Source organism: Salvelinus alpinus, chromosome 1 (genome assembly GCF_045679555.1).
Source record: "Salvelinus alpinus chromosome 1, SLU_Salpinus.1, whole genome shotgun sequence".
NCBI classification, from domain to species: Eukaryota; Metazoa; Chordata; class Actinopteri; order Salmoniformes; family Salmonidae; genus Salvelinus; species Salvelinus alpinus.
In genome coordinates, this window is record NC_092086.1 from 59,873,413 (window position 1) to 59,887,922 (window position 14,510).

At 41.9% G+C, this 14,510-nt stretch overlaps 1 protein-coding gene across 12 annotated transcripts in view; it reads left to right on the top strand.

The window, feature by feature from the left end:
• Nucleotides 1-14,510, top strand: part of mapk8ip3 (mitogen-activated protein kinase 8 interacting protein 3) — an 85,129-nt gene that overhangs the window by 63,076 nt on the left and 7,543 nt on the right. For 11 of the 12 annotated variants that reach the window (XM_071412175.1, XM_071412215.1, XM_071412191.1 and 8 more), the window contains 9 exons: nucleotides 7,966-8,154; nucleotides 9,651-9,840; nucleotides 10,152-10,274; nucleotides 10,539-10,619; nucleotides 10,919-10,986; nucleotides 11,237-11,385; nucleotides 11,659-11,830; nucleotides 12,288-12,401; nucleotides 13,307-13,345. In XM_071412175.1, the coding sequence (XP_071268276.1) occupies nucleotides 7,966-8,154; nucleotides 9,651-9,840; nucleotides 10,152-10,274; nucleotides 10,539-10,619; nucleotides 10,919-10,986; nucleotides 11,237-11,385; nucleotides 11,659-11,830; nucleotides 12,288-12,401; nucleotides 13,307-13,345 (1,125 nt within the window). The remainder of the gene's footprint in view (nucleotides 1-7,965; nucleotides 8,155-9,650; nucleotides 9,841-10,151; nucleotides 10,275-10,538; nucleotides 10,620-10,918; nucleotides 10,987-11,236; nucleotides 11,386-11,658; nucleotides 11,831-12,287; nucleotides 12,402-13,306; nucleotides 13,346-14,510) is intronic. The other variant, XM_071412224.1, reaches the window with a different exon arrangement.

Here is a 14,510-nt window from a genome sequence, read left to right on the forward strand (position 1 = left end):
ATTTTTTGAATGGGGCATGCTTATTTAAAATGGTGAGGAAAGCACATTTAATGAATAACCAGTCGTCCTCTACTGATGGAATGAGGTCAATATCCTTCCAGGATACCCGGGCCAGGTCGATTTAGAAAGGCCTGCTCGCTGAAGTGTTTTAGGGAGCGTTTGACAGTGATGAGGGGTGGTCGTTTGACCACAGACCCATTACGGACGCAGGCAATGAGGCAGTGATCGCTGAGATCCTGGTTGAAGACAGCAGAGGTGTATTTGGAGGGCAGGTTGGTTAGGATGATATCTATAAGGGTGCCCGTGTTTACGGATTTGGGGTTGTACCTGGTAGGTTCATTGATAATTTGTGTGAGATTGAGGGCATCAAGCTTAGATTGTAGGATGGCTGGGGTGTTATGCATGTCCCAGTTTAGGTCACCTAACAGCACGAGCTCTGAAGATAGGGGGGCAATCAATTCACATATGGTGTCCAGGGCACAGCTGGGGGCAGAAGGTGGTCTATAGCAAGCGGTAACGGTGAGTGTCTTGTTTCTCGAAAGGTCGATTTTTAAAAGTAGAAGCTCAAATTGTTTGGGCACAGACCTGGATAGTAATAATGTATAGATTCTGTACATGCAATTAAAAGCAAACTACTATTTTTCCATTCATTAAATTAACAACTGTTGCAGTAATCATACATAGGTTTTAGAAATGAGGTTGATTTTGGTAATGATAATAAGTATACTAAGACTGAGGTATGGTTAAAAACATCACATTTTATTTAGAAGATAAATGAGATAATATTGGCACAGTAATGGATTCAAGTTCAATCAATTTCATTTTGCAGTGCCTCAAAAGTACATAACATAGGCTAAAAACAGAGAACACATAAAAACATCACATACAAAAACATTAGTGCTAAACAGGGCAAACAGGTCAACATTTGAACATATGCTAAAAGCACGTAAACCATTTTACCACGACACTGAAAAATTACCGACCACCTGGGGCAAATACCACATTCTGATTTGTCAATACTTGTCACGTTGGGGGTACATTAATTCTGAACAACCATGCTAACAAGAACAGATGTGTAGAATTTGCGTACAGCTAAAACCAACAAATATAAATGCACATACCATGCACTTCTAATTCATGGAATTTGGGAGCAGGTACTATTTTTTTCCCCCAATGTTGATTTGGTTGTGCCTCATATACATTTGTTTCTAAACTTCAAAACGATTGTGAATTAATTACTTTGGCAAGGTAGCTGTGGTATAAGCAGGATAATGCACTAGTAGAAAATCAGTTAAGCTCACTCCAGGGGGTTAAATGGCCCTCCGCTTCACGGTAATGAGATCAACTTGGAGGGAGGCTGGCCGTTGTATGGCGGTAACATCACAGTCTAGTCCTATCACCACCCCAACGCCTCCTGCTACCCTCTCTATCCCCCTTCCAATTCCAGTGTTTTATACACGTTTGTTTGTGTACTTTGCCCAGATCTCAGGCAACACACAGAAGTGTCAAGCTGAGGATGTGGCAGGTTGTGCCTCAGGGATGATAGCTTTTATGTCGTCAAAGTAGTACCAGACTTTTTCTCCCTCAAATCTGATGGATGGAATGAAACATTTGTTTGCTCTCGCACAACTCATAGTGTCGACCTCGTATTGACCATTGCCAATCTGGAAAGAAAGTTAAAAAAAAAAGTTTTTATAGGACTCATTATTTATCATCAACAGCATGACGTGTCCATACCACCAAATATTTCTACATACCTGTGTGATGGTGCCAGGGAACAGTTCTCCGTCATATTGTACGAGCACCCACTTTCCCACTTCCAAAACTGGCTCAGCATTCTCCTTTTCTGACTTCACATTGTCTCGGAAGTCAAATTATTTTGGACTCAAGCATCCACAGGCATGGAAGCTCTCAATCTCTTCAGTCTTTCAAACTGGTGCTTGATGTTATAAATGTGTCTAGAGAATTTTGAGAGGTGGTCCTGTGTGAGGTCCACCAGCTTTTCTATGGAGGTACAGTGGCTTGCGAAAGTATTCACCCTCCTTAGCATTTTTCCTATTTTGTTGCCTTACAAACTGGAATTTAAATTAATTTTGGGGGGGTTTGTATCACTTGATTTACACAACATGCCTACCACTTTGAAGATACAAAATATGTGAAACAAACAAGGAAAACAGAACTTGAGCATGCATAACTATTCACCCCCTCAAAGTCAATACTTTGTCGAGCCACCTTTTGCAGCAATTACAGCTGCAAGTCTCTTGGGGTATGTCAGTATAAGATTGGCACATCTAGCCACTGGGATTTTTGCTTATTCTTCAAGTAAATTTTGTAATGCAACAACATAGGAAACACGCCAAGGGGGATGAATACTTTTGCAAGGCACTGTATGCCTCTTCTCAAACACATTCCTCACCCACCTTCTCTTCAGTGGACCCATCTTTGTTATTGGTACAGATTTGGTGACCCACTCCTCCCATACAATGATGTTTCCTTTCGTTGAAGGATCCAGTGTTGTGTGAAATGTCTTATGCTTGCAATTGCTGCATGTCCTGTACATGCAGGACATGTCATCGTCACTACACACACTGGCCTGTACAGTGTCCCTTGGGGATGATGTTTCTATGACCCCAAGCTGGTGCAGCTTTATCTTCAAGCCAAGGTTTTCATGCGTTTCGCAAGCACATGTTTCTCGGTCTGACTTCACTGGCCAATCCAAAATGGCTAAAGTTGAAAGAATTGAGCCTTGGAAAGGTTGTGCCTTGGATTCTCAGACAGAACTCTTCTATGAAGATTTGCCATAGTGTCCGTTATGGCTCTCTTACGGAATATCTGGCCCTTTTTCTGAATTTTCCATTTATTACAGTGGATACTTCATCTTGATGAAGGAAGCAGCTAAGAAGTGTGTCTTCTCTAGCTGTTATGGGGTAATGTTCTCTGATGACCTCTCTTTGTAGTTTTCTTCTGGACCTCTCTGCCTTCCATGTTGACAATTACCTGCTTCCTCTTGGCCATCATCTCAAGTCTTTTCAGTCTTTTCTTTAGGTTGACCATCTCTTTGGTCCTCTCCAGAAGCTTCTCTTTTATGCAGCGCAACTTTGACCTCAATTTTGATAGTTTTCTTTCTTCCTTTCCTCTTTTTGGGTGATTCCTTTTGGGTAAGTGTTTTCATTGGTCTTGGTGTCTGTAGAGATGTCTCTCTTTTAGGAGTTGAGTTGATGGCAGGGACATTTACCTGCTAAGGTGAGAATGGCTCTTCTCTTAGGGAGGCTGTGTCTTCTTGAAGATTTTGAATAAATTCTTCATTTTTGCTTCTTGAACATGTTGAACATCTTCCTCGCTTGATGGTGTTTTGTCCAATACAGCATTTAGCTGTTTCTTTCTTCTGTAATACCGTTGAGTTTTCCTGCCACTGTTTTTTCAAATGTTCATGTTGCTGCTTTGTCAGATCTTGAGTTTTCTTGATTTTACAATATTGCTTTTGTTTTTGATATCTGGAAATGGAAAGGAAGCATGACATGAAATGAGCATGTCTCTAAACATGGGAAAAATCTCACAGTTATCATCCTATAGTAAAGACTGAATGGCTTACTGACTTTATTTGTTTGTGTCTGCATCCTATAGAAGGGACTGAATGGCTTACAGACTGTGTGTACACGTCCTATAGTAAGGACTGAATGGCTTAGACTGTGTGGACATCCTATAGTACACACTAAATGGCTTACTGATTGTGTGTGTGTGTGTGGTGGACGTGTGCATGCGCGCATGTGTAGACTTCCTAACACTGTAGGTTATTGACTTCCTATAGACACTGTATGAGGGCATAGGCTTCTTATAGACTATATACAGTTGAAGTTGAAGTTTACATACACCTTATCCAAATACATTTAAACTCAGTTTTTCACAGTTCCTGAAATTTAATCCTAGTAAAAATTCCCTATCTTAGGTCAGTCAGGATCACCACTTTATTTTAAGAATGTGAAATGTCAGAATAATAGTAGGGAGAGAATGATTTATTTCAGCTTTTATTTATTTCATCACATTCCCAGTTGGTGAGAAGTGTACATACACTCAATTAGTATTTGGTAGCATTGCCTTTAAATTGTTTAACTTGGGTCAAACGTTTCGGGTAGCCTTCCACAAACTTCCCACAATAAGTTGGGTGAATTTTGGCCCTTTCCTCCTGACAGAGCTGGTGTAACTGTGTCAGGTTTGTAGGCCTCCTTGCTCGCACACACTTTTTCAGTTCTGCCCACAAATTTTCTATAGGATTGAGGTCAGGGCTTTGTGATGGTCACTCCAATACTTTGACTTTGTTGTCCTTAAGCCATTTTGCCACAACTTTGGAAGTATGCTTGGGGTCATTGTCCATTTGGAAGACCCATTTGCGACCAAGCTTTAACTTCCTGACTGATGTCTTGAGATGTTGCTTCAATATATCCACATCATTTTCCTCCCTCATGATGCCATCTATATTGTGAAGTGCACCAGTCCCTCCTGCAGCAAAGCACCCCCACAACATGATGCTGCCACCCCCGTGCTTCACGGTTGGGATGGTGTTCTTCGGCTTGCAAGCCTCCCCCTTTTTCCTCCAAACATAACAATGGTCATTATGGCCAAAAAGTAATATTTTTGTTTCATCAGACCAGAGGACTTTTCTCCAAAAAGTACGATCTTTGTCCCCATGTGCAGTTGCAAATCATAGTCTGGCTTTTTATGGAGGTTTTAGAGCCGTGGCTTCTTCCTTGCTGAGCGGCCTTTCAGGTTATGTTGTTATAGGACTCGTTTTACTGTGGATATAGATACTTTTGTATCGGTTTCCTCAAGCATCTTCACAAGGTCCTTTGCTGTTGTTCTGGGATTGATTTGCACTTTTCGCACCAAAGTACGTTCATCTCTAGGAGACAGAACGCGTCTCCTTCCTGAGCGGTATGACGGCTGCGTGATCCCATGGTGTTTATACTTGCGTACTATTGTTTGTACAGATGAACGTGGTACCTTCAGGCATTTGGAAATTGATCTCAAGGATGAACCAGACTTGAGATTTCTTTTGATTTTCCCATGATGTCAAGCAAAGAGGCACTGAGTTTGAAGGTAGGCCTTGAAATGCATCCACAGGTACACCTCCAACTGACTCAAATGATGTCAATTAGAAAAGCTTCAGAAGTCAGAAGCTTCTAAAGCCATGACATAATTTTCTGGAATTTTCCAAGCTGTTTAAAGGCGCAGTCAACTTACTGTATGTAAACTTCTGACCCACTGAAATTGTGATACAGTGAAATAATCTGTCTGTAAACAATTGTTGGAAAATTAACTTGTGTCATGCACAAGGTAGATATCCTAACCGACTTGACAAAACTATAGTTTGTTTACAAGACATTTGTGGAGTGGTTGAAAAACGAGTTTTAATGACTCCAACCTAAGTGTATGTAAACTTCCGACTTCAACTGTATATGCTAATTACTCTTGCTGTAACCCCTTCAACCCATAACCTCTCTCTCTCCTTATTTCTGTACTCTTCCAGCAGTTCTGGGTTAGTGTAAGGTTTGTCAACCTTCGCTGAAGCTTTCTTTTTGTCACTTGCTGACTGTCGGCAATTAAACAGGACATAAAGCAAAATATCAACAGTTAGTAAACAATATTTACATTAATAGTTCATAATATATATTTTAAAATATAGTCTGTATGATTAAATTCTCATTACTGAAACAGAAGTTCTCTCTACTGCAACTGGCCTTAAATTGCAGCGGTAAGTGAGAATGGTGTTGTGGAGGATGAGGAACCTTAGCATGTTTTGCTAACAATAGAGAAGCCATGATGACTAAGCAAATGTTTACTCATTGTACATAATTAGACATTAATGAAGTATAGTTTTATGGAACATTTTAAAGCGAACCTTTTTCTAAATTTGGAAAACTACTTGTATCGGTAATAATAATCAATACTGTAGTGTACGCAATCTGACAAGAGAATGTTTAACTTTTAACTGGAGAAATATGAAGAGATCTGGTAGCCATCTTGAAGGTACCAGGCAGATGTGTTGCTTCATTCAAAATCAAACATTATTTAAAATTCTCTGTGTGTAAAGTCCTTCAAAAATGAATGAGAACATCAGTCATGGACACTTAATTTTTCCACATTTTTTTCATTATTATTACACATGAATATTCAGTTAAGTTTTCTGTCATTTGTAAACATCTAGTAGAACATCCATAAATGTTTTTCAGAATATTTGACTATGTTTAAAATATAACATAACATACATTCAGACAGAGCTGGACACATTGTGGTAATGAGAATTTCAGCAGAAAATGAAATAAAATACAAAAATAATTAATTCCCATGTTGAAGTTACTCTTTGTGCAAGGTAGAGAACACTTATCTTTATTATGATATTTTGTTATATTACTAAATTACATGTTTTATATTTAAAATCATTACTGACATGGTATTTTAATGGTTTCATGAGAATGACCCAATTACAGCCTCGAGACTTCTTGGGTATGATGCTACAAGCTTGGCATACCTGTATTTGGGGAGTTTCTCCCATTCTTTTCTGCAGATCCTCTCAAGCTCTGTCAGCTTGGATGGAGAGCATCGCTGCACAGCTATTTTCAGGTCTCTTCAGAGATGTTCGATCAGGTTCAAGTCCGGGCTCTGGCTGGGCCATTGAAGGACATTCAGAGACTTGTTCCGAAGCCACTCCTGCATTGTCTTGGCTGTGTGCTTAGGGTCGTTGTCCTGTTGGAAGGTGAACCTTCACCCCAGTCTGAAGTCCTGAGCGCTCTAGAGTAGGTTTTGATCAAAGATCTCTCTGTACTTTGCTCCTTTCATCTTTCCTTTGAGCCTGACTAGTCTCCCAGTCCCTGCCGCTGAAAAACATCTCCACAGCATGATGCTTCCACCACCATGCTTCACTGTAGGGATGGTGCCAGGTTTCCTCCAGACGTGACGCTCTGCATTCAGGACAAATCTTGGTTTCATCAGACCAGAGAATATTGTTTCTCATGGTCTGAGAGTTCTTTAGGTGCCTTTTGGCAAACTCCAAACTGTCATGTGCCTTTTACTGAGGAGTTGCTTCTTCCGTGCCACTCTACCATAAAGGCCTGATTGGTAGAGTGCTACAGAGATCTTTGTCCTTCTGGAAGGTTCTCCCATCTCCACAGACGAACTCTGAAGCTCTGTCAGCGTGACCATCGGGTTCTTGGGCACCTCCCTGACCAAGGCCCTTCTCCCCCGATTGCTCAGTTTGGCCAGGCGAACCATCTCTAGGAAGGGTCTTGGTGGTTCCAAACATCTTCTATTTAAGAATGATGGAGGTCATGGGGACCTTCAATGGTGCATAAATTTGTTGGTACCCTTCCCCAGATCTGTGCCTCGACACAATCCTGTCTCGGAGCTCTACGGACAATTCCTTCGACCTCATGGCTTGGTTTTTGCTCTGACATGCACTGTCAACTGTGGGACCTTATATAGACAGGTGTGTGCATTTCCAAATAATGTCCAATCAATTGAATTTACCACAGGTTAACTCCAATAAAGTTGTAAAAACATCAAGGATGATCAATGGAAAAAGTATGCACCTGAGCTCAATTTTGAGTCTCATAGCAAAGGGTCTGAAAACTTAAGGTGTTTCTGTTTAAAAATATATATAATAAATTTGCAAACATTTCTAAACCTGTTTTCGCTTTGTCTTTATTGGGTATTGTGTGTAGATTGAGGGAAAATGTTTTTTCAAACATTTTAAAATAAGGCTGTAACGTTTCAAAATGTAGAAAAAGGGAAAGGCTCTGAACTTTCCGAATTCACTGTAATTCCACATCTACTGAACTAGAATCACCTCTAACGTTTGTTTTTCTCTGTGTGCGTGTGCATGTGTATGGGTGTGTGTTCCTGTGTGTGTGTGCTTGTTTCTGTGTTTGCATATGTGCGTGTCTGTTTGTGCTTTTCTGTGTCTGTCTGCAGCGGCCAGTGAGAGTGACTACCCGGCGGGTGAGATCATGCTGGACTCTGGGGAGGGTGGTGGTGAGGAGACAGGCGGGGTGGAGGGCATGCTAGCAGGCATCACCCTGGTGGGCTGTGCCACCAACTGTAGCGTGGTCCGCAGCAACTGCTCCTCGCGCACCGACACACCCGTACTGGACCGGGGGCAAGGTGAGAACCCCAGATATTTATCTATAGTGCCTTCAGAAAGTATTCATACCACTTGACTTATTCCACATTGTTGTTACATCCTGAATTCAAAATGGATTAAAAAAAATTGCACCCATCTACACACAATAACCCATAATTAGAAAGTGAAAACATGTTTTTATTAATGTTAGAAAATTTATTGAAAATAAAATACAGAAATATCTCGTTTACATAAGATTTCACACCCCTGGGTCAACACTTTGTAGAAGATGCTTTGGCAGCGATAACAACTGTGAGTCTTTCTGGATGAGTTTCTAAGAGCTTTCCACACCTGGATTGTGCAACATTTGCCCATTATTCTTTTCAAAATTCTTAAAGCTCTGTCTAATTGGTTGTTGATCATTGCTAGACAACTATTTTCAGGTCTTGCCATGGATTTTCATGTAGATATTAAGTCAAAACTGTAACTAGGCCACTCGGGAACATTCACTGTCTTCTTGGTAAGCAACTCCAGTGTAGATTGGTCTTGTGTTTTAGGATATGTTCCTACTGAAAGATGAATTAATCTCCCAGTGTCTGATGGAAAGCAGACTGAACCAGGTTTTCAACTAGGATTTTGCCTGTGCTTAGCTCCATTCCGTTTCTTTTCAGCCTGAACAACTTCCCAGTCCTTAACGATTACAAGCATATCCATAACATGATGCAGCCACCACTATGTTTATGGAGAGTGGTATTCAGTAATGTATTGGATTTGCCCCAAACATATAACACTTTGTATTCTGAACAAAAAGTGAATTACTTTGCCACATTTTTTGCAGTATTACTTTAGTGCCTTGTTGCAAACAGGATGAATGTTTTCCCATTTTTATTCTGTACAGCAGGGTTCCCCAACTGGCGGCCCATGGGCTCAATTTGACCATGTTAAACACTATTATTGCACACAGAGTGAGTCCATGCAACTTATTGTGTGACTTGTTCAGCAAATCACTCATGAACTTATTTAGGCTTGCCTTAACAAAGGGGTGTGAATACTTTTTGAAGGCACTGTACATTACATTGTATATGTATCATCAGGCTTGCAATGAAAAAATATAGGCTTTAATTGCGGCACAATTCTTCTTCTTCTTCTACTTGTCCCTCCTCCCTGTGTCTCTGACGTGGCTCTCCCTCTCAGTGGGAGGCTGATTTCGGGTGAATCTAGTTGGGGACCTCTGCTATATATGTTGGTGTATATATCCCAGCAAGTGCTGATATGTCTCCCCCCCCAGCCCCAGTAGTTTCCCCTCTCATTGGAAGCTGCACCCAGCCCAGTCAGTTGAAGAGTTATAAGTATAGTTAATAGGCCTCCACATGTTTTTAAAATTCCGATATGATATCACTTGCAAATAAAACAAATTTCAACTAATATCGCTATTGACTTTCCGTATTCGTGCCCATCTCTAGTTAATAGGTATAATTTGTATAGTTATAGTAGTATATAGTGTATAATGTCTCACCCTGTGTCCCTGTCGCCTCAGCTCCTACGGCTCCACCACTCAGTGGGAAGCTGCACCCGGCCCAGTCAGCAGAGGAGGCCACAGAGGCTACAGAGGTAGCTGAGCCGGCCGCCAGCGAGACAGACAACACCTTGGGACCTCCAGGGCCCTTCATGGAGCACGTCTTCACAGACCCCCAGCCTCCGGTGGTTGATGATGGCCAATACGACCGGTAAGACACACGATTTGACCGGATTTTAATTGCTAGTAGTTTTAAAGAGAAAGAATATCGCCAGTACATTATTGAAAAGTTGTCATTGAAACTTTGAAAAATGTTCAGAGTTTTCAAAATTTTACTGAAAGTGTATTTACATACACTTTAGTTTGATTTGATTTAGTTTTAGTCTAACTTCTACTATTTAAATCCTTTAGTCATCTCTTTAAATTTCTGCAGCAGACAATACTGCTAACATGCTACAGTAGTTGGACTGTGGTAGTCTATAGTGGACTTCAAGACAACTCTCTGTTTGTGTCCCCTGTCAGGTGTGCAGGCCAGTCAAAAGAGGAGTCTAACTCCCCACCCCAGGAGACGGAGGATGGAAGCGACGACCCGAAAGCTGGAACCAGTGTCGCCCCCACCATGTGGCTGGGAGCACAAAATGGCTGGTGGGTAACTAATCACTTAATGCCTAGCTAGTGGCGGAAATGTAATATGGGACATCATAGCGATGCTGTTTTCTGGTTGTTTTCTAAAAAAGTGCAACAAATTTATTTTTACAACTCTTGACCACAATGTCACAAAAAACATCATGAATATTTACGGGCAACCAGTTCTGCCTGCATATGTCTCCCAACCCATAACCGATAACCCTAACCCATAAAACCTTATCTCTGTCTATGTCCTAACTAAGCTTTACATCCCTTCTCCAGGCTTTACGTCCATTCGGCAGTGGCCAACTGGAAGAAGTGTCTCCACTCCATCAAACTGAAGGACTCTGTGCTCAGTCTAGTGTAAGTCCCCCACTACTGACCACTGTCTGCTTTTAGAATGGCCATTTTTACCAGTCCTTGATTTATGTTATGGTCCCGTGTGGCTCAGTTGGTAGAGCATGGCGCTTGCAACGCCAGGGTTGTGGGTTCATTCCCCACGGGGGGACCAGGATGAATATGTATGAACTTTCCAATTTGTAAGTCGCTCTGGATAAGAGCGTCTGCTAAATGACTTAAATGTAATGTAATGTAATGTAAATGTTGTAGTAAATGGGTGCATGTTGCTTTGTGTAACATTAGCGTGACTGTCTCTGTTTCAGGCATGTGAAGGGTCGTGTGCTTGTGGCTCTGGCAGACGGGACACTGGCGATCTTCCACAGATCCGAGGGTAACGTAATCTTAACCCTAACCTACCTAATTCTTCTGAGCTCTCACCTATGAGCCTTAACCATTAACTGTCTGTTGTGTTCAAAAAATGACATTCCATGAGAGCAACATTACTTTTTCTAGTCATGATTTAAAGCTTTACATAATTTGTTTATATGTGTGTGTGTGTGTGTGTGTGTGTGTGTGTGTGTGCCTGTGTGTGTGTGTGTGTGTGTGTGTGTGCCTGTGTGTGTGTATCTCTTTATCTCCAGACGGGCAGTGGGACCTTTCTAACTACCACCTGATGGACCTGGGTAGACCACACCACTCTATCCGCTGCATGGCCATGGTCCATGACAAAGTGTGGTGTGGCTACAAGAACAAGATCCATGTCATCCAGCCCAAGAGCATGCAGATAGAGGTTGGTCACAGGAGGGGAGGGACTGTTTGTATTGTAGAGTAAGTTTCAAAGTAACCTTTTTTGAGACCTGAAGACTCACGCTAGCTCCCAGACATATTGTCAAGACATTAGCTCAGTGGGCTAACATAGTCTTGAGTCTATCTGCAGTTATGTTGCAGATAGAGCTGGGTCGGGGAGAGCTCATGTGATGTCACTCCACATTGATAATACTCTGAAATAAATCTAAGTAAATCAATCAACCAATTCACCCCCCTAACCCCTTTCCCACGTCAGAAGTCCTTTGACGCCCACCCTCGCAGGGAGAGCCAGGTGAGGCAGCTGGCGTGGATCGGGGATGGGGTGTGGGTGTCAATCCGTCTGGACTCCACGCTGCGTCTCTACCACGCCCTCACACACCAGCACCTACAGGATGTCGACATCGAACCCTACGTCAGCAAGATGCTGGGTAGGAAGAACCTAAGCTAAACAGCAGGAATGGGGTCCATTTCCATGTCAATTCAGAAAGTAAACTAAAATTCCAATTCCAGTTTTTTTCTAAGAAAAATATGTGGAATTGGAATTACAGTTTACTTCCTGAATTGACTGAATTTAAATGGAATTGACCGCAACCATGCTATCCAGCTCTGGCTAGGCTGGTGGTCCAAGATCGGTTTGTGTTGTATGGCCAATTTGTATGTTTGTTGTCATATCAAGACAATGACTATAGGAGTTGGCAAGACAGCTCAGACAGATCAGATCTGGGACCAGCAGGCTAAGCTTCGGCCAACTCATTGATAGGACACCATATTATTTCACTCCACTTTTAGTCTATTGAGATGCATCCAATGTATGGATTGACCTGTGTTCTATCTCTTTCTCTCTTTCTCTCTTCTTTCTCTTCTCTCTCTCGCTCTGATTGACAGGTACTGGCAAGCTGGGCTTCTCCTTTGTGCGAATAACAGCCCTTCTTATTGGTGGAAACCGCTTGTGGGTGGGGACTGGGAATGGTGTGGTCATCTCCATACCACTGACAGAGAGTGAGTTTGAGTGGTGCACACACACACCTCTTTGATTCCATTATTCTGTGTTTTTGTCTGCTTCTGTCTTTTACTTTCCCTTTTTATACTGAACAGAAATATAAATGCAACATGCAACAATTTCAAAGATTTTACTGAGTTACAGTTCATATAAGGACATCTTTTAATTAAAATAAATTCATTAGGGCATAATCTATGGATTTCCATAGGATACCCATACCATAACCCCATCGCCACCATGGGGCACTCTGTTCACAATGTTGACATCAGCAAACTGCTCGCCCACAACGCCATACACGTGGTCTGCAGTTGTGAGGCAGATTGGACGTGCTGCCAAATTCTCTAAAACGACGTTGGCGGCTTATGGTAGAGAAATGTACATTCAATTGTCTGGCATCAGATCTGGTGGACATTCCTGCAGTCAGCATGCCAATTGCACGCTCCCTCAACTTGATACATCTGTGGCATTATGTTGTGTGACAAAACGGCTCATTTAAGAGTGGGCGTTTATTGTCCCCAGCACAAGGTGCACCTGTGTAATGATCATGTTGTTTAATTCGCTTCTTGATATGACACACTTGTCAGGTGGATGGATTATCTTGGCAAAGGAGATATGCTCACTAACAGGGATGTCAACAAATTTGTGCATTTAGACATTTCTGCCATCTTTTATTTCAGCTCATGTAAAACTGGACCAACACTTTACATGTTGCTTTTGTATTTTTGTTCAATGTATATCGGTCTGTCCATTTTTCTGTCTTCTCTTATTCCGTGATGGCTTCTCTTTGTTTTCTTTCTCCCTTTCTTTCTCTCTATTTTATGGCTGGTATCCCTGTACTTGTCCTCCCTGTCCTGATTGTCACTCTTGTCCACTCTCTCCTCTCCTCCCTCCTTCCCTCCCTTAGCGGTAGTACTTCATCGGGGACAGCTCCTAGGTCTGAGGGGTAAGTTAGTACTCCCTCTGTCCCACAGGGATGATGTCACATACATCTGCCTGCCTGTCTTACCTCCATCTCCCCTTTATCGCTCTCCAACATAGGCCTGGTTCAGTTTCAGTCCTAAGCACCCTTATTACCCTAATGTTCACATATCTGATAGACTGGATAGGTGTGGGTAATATAGTGATTGGACTGGAGTAAATTACAGTATATAGCACTTGTAGAGATCTGAGAGGATTAGATAGGCCTCCAACAGGACAAGCACATGTTCGTTCATAAGGCTGCCTGCCACCTATCCAGTCATTTCAGATCTGTCAACCACAAAGGGGACGAGGGGCTAGGGGCCGAAATGGAACAGAGACAGAAACAGTGGTCTCGATCTGATTCAGGGAAATCACTTTTGTTCACGTGTAACTCTGCATGCTATCTTCAGGTGTTGTAAAGTACTTTATATAATGCATTGGCACACATATACTCTACCGTTCAAAAGTTTGGGGTCACTTAGAAATGTCCTTCTTTTTTGAAAGAAAAGCAAAAAAATGTTGTCCATTAAAATAACATCAAATTGATCAGAAATACAGTGTAGACATTGTTAATGTTGTAAATGACTAGTGTAGCTGGAAACAGCAGATTTTGGGGGGAATATCTACATAGGCATACAGAGGCCCATTATCAGTAACCATCACTCCTGTGTTCCAATGGCACGTTGTGTTAGCTAATCCAAGTTTCTCATTTTAAAAGTCTAATTGATCATTTGAAAACCCTTTTGCAATTATGTTAGCACAGCTGAAAACTGTTGTTCGGATTAAAGAAGCAATACAACTGGCCTTTAGACTAGTTGAGTATCTGGAGCATCAGCACTTGTGGGTTCGATTACAGGCTCAAAATGTCCAGAAACAAAGAACTTTCTCCTGAAACACGTCAGTCTATTCTTGTTCTGAGAAATAAAGGCTATTCCATGCGAGAAATTGCCAAGAAACTGAAGATCTCGTACTCGTTCTGTGAAGGAAGATTACTCCCTTCACAGAACCGCGCAAACTGGCTCTAACCAGAATAGAATGAGGAGTGGGAGGCCCCGGTGCACAACTGAGCAAGAGGACAAGTACATTAGAGTGTCTAGTTTGAGAAACAGACGCCTGACAAGTCCTCAACTGGCAGCTTCCTTAACCTC